A 529-nucleotide genomic window follows, 5' to 3' on the forward strand; every position below is an offset into this window, starting at 1 on the left:
AAAGCCCAGATAATAAAACACGCTTAAACCTCAGTAACCAAGGGATCTAACTCCTAAAGGTGGCTTGACGTAAATACAGATGATTCATGGCCAAACACACTCTGTATAAGTCTAAAAAAAAACTTGAAAAAAGAGAGAAAAAGTGAACGCAACTCAACACAGATGTTTTCACTCGTGGGGTTTGAAAAGGGACGAGCGAAGCGAGCGATATATAACGCACAGTGGACACGTGTAAGCTGCAGTATAGGTGCGAACAGCGGAACTAAAGCATGAAAGCCTTAATCCTACTGACTATCAGCGTCTCGCTCGCTGCGGTCGTGGCCACACCTGCACAACTCAGGGTAAGTACCGTGTGAGACAGAAAACAAGCCAATACCTGTGGTTATGTCGAGTTTATCATGTATTTACGTGATTTTATTGATTCGTTTTGGATTTTTTTTTTTTTTTTGGGGGGGGACGGAGGGGGTGGGGGTGATTTAGTTTCATACGTCGATAAAGCGAAAAAATTCAATGCATCTGAGAAAGGGTT

At 42.7% G+C, this 529-nt stretch overlaps 1 protein-coding gene across 1 annotated transcript in view; it reads left to right on the forward strand.

The window, feature by feature from the left end:
• Positions 1-210: 210 nt before the first annotated feature.
• Positions 211-529, forward strand: part of LOC119590504 (acidic repeat-containing protein-like) — a gene marked incomplete at its 3' end in the record, with an annotated part of 11,582 nt that continues 11,263 nt past the window's right edge. The window contains exon 1 of the mRNA XM_037939153.1: positions 211-355. Within this exon, the coding sequence (XP_037795081.1) occupies positions 270-355 (86 nt within the window). The remainder of the gene's footprint in view (positions 356-529) is intronic.

The sequence above is a fragment of the Penaeus monodon genome, chromosome 27 (assembly GCF_015228065.2).
Source record: "Penaeus monodon isolate SGIC_2016 chromosome 27, NSTDA_Pmon_1, whole genome shotgun sequence".
In the NCBI taxonomy this organism is placed as follows: domain Eukaryota; kingdom Metazoa; phylum Arthropoda; class Malacostraca; order Decapoda; family Penaeidae; genus Penaeus; species Penaeus monodon.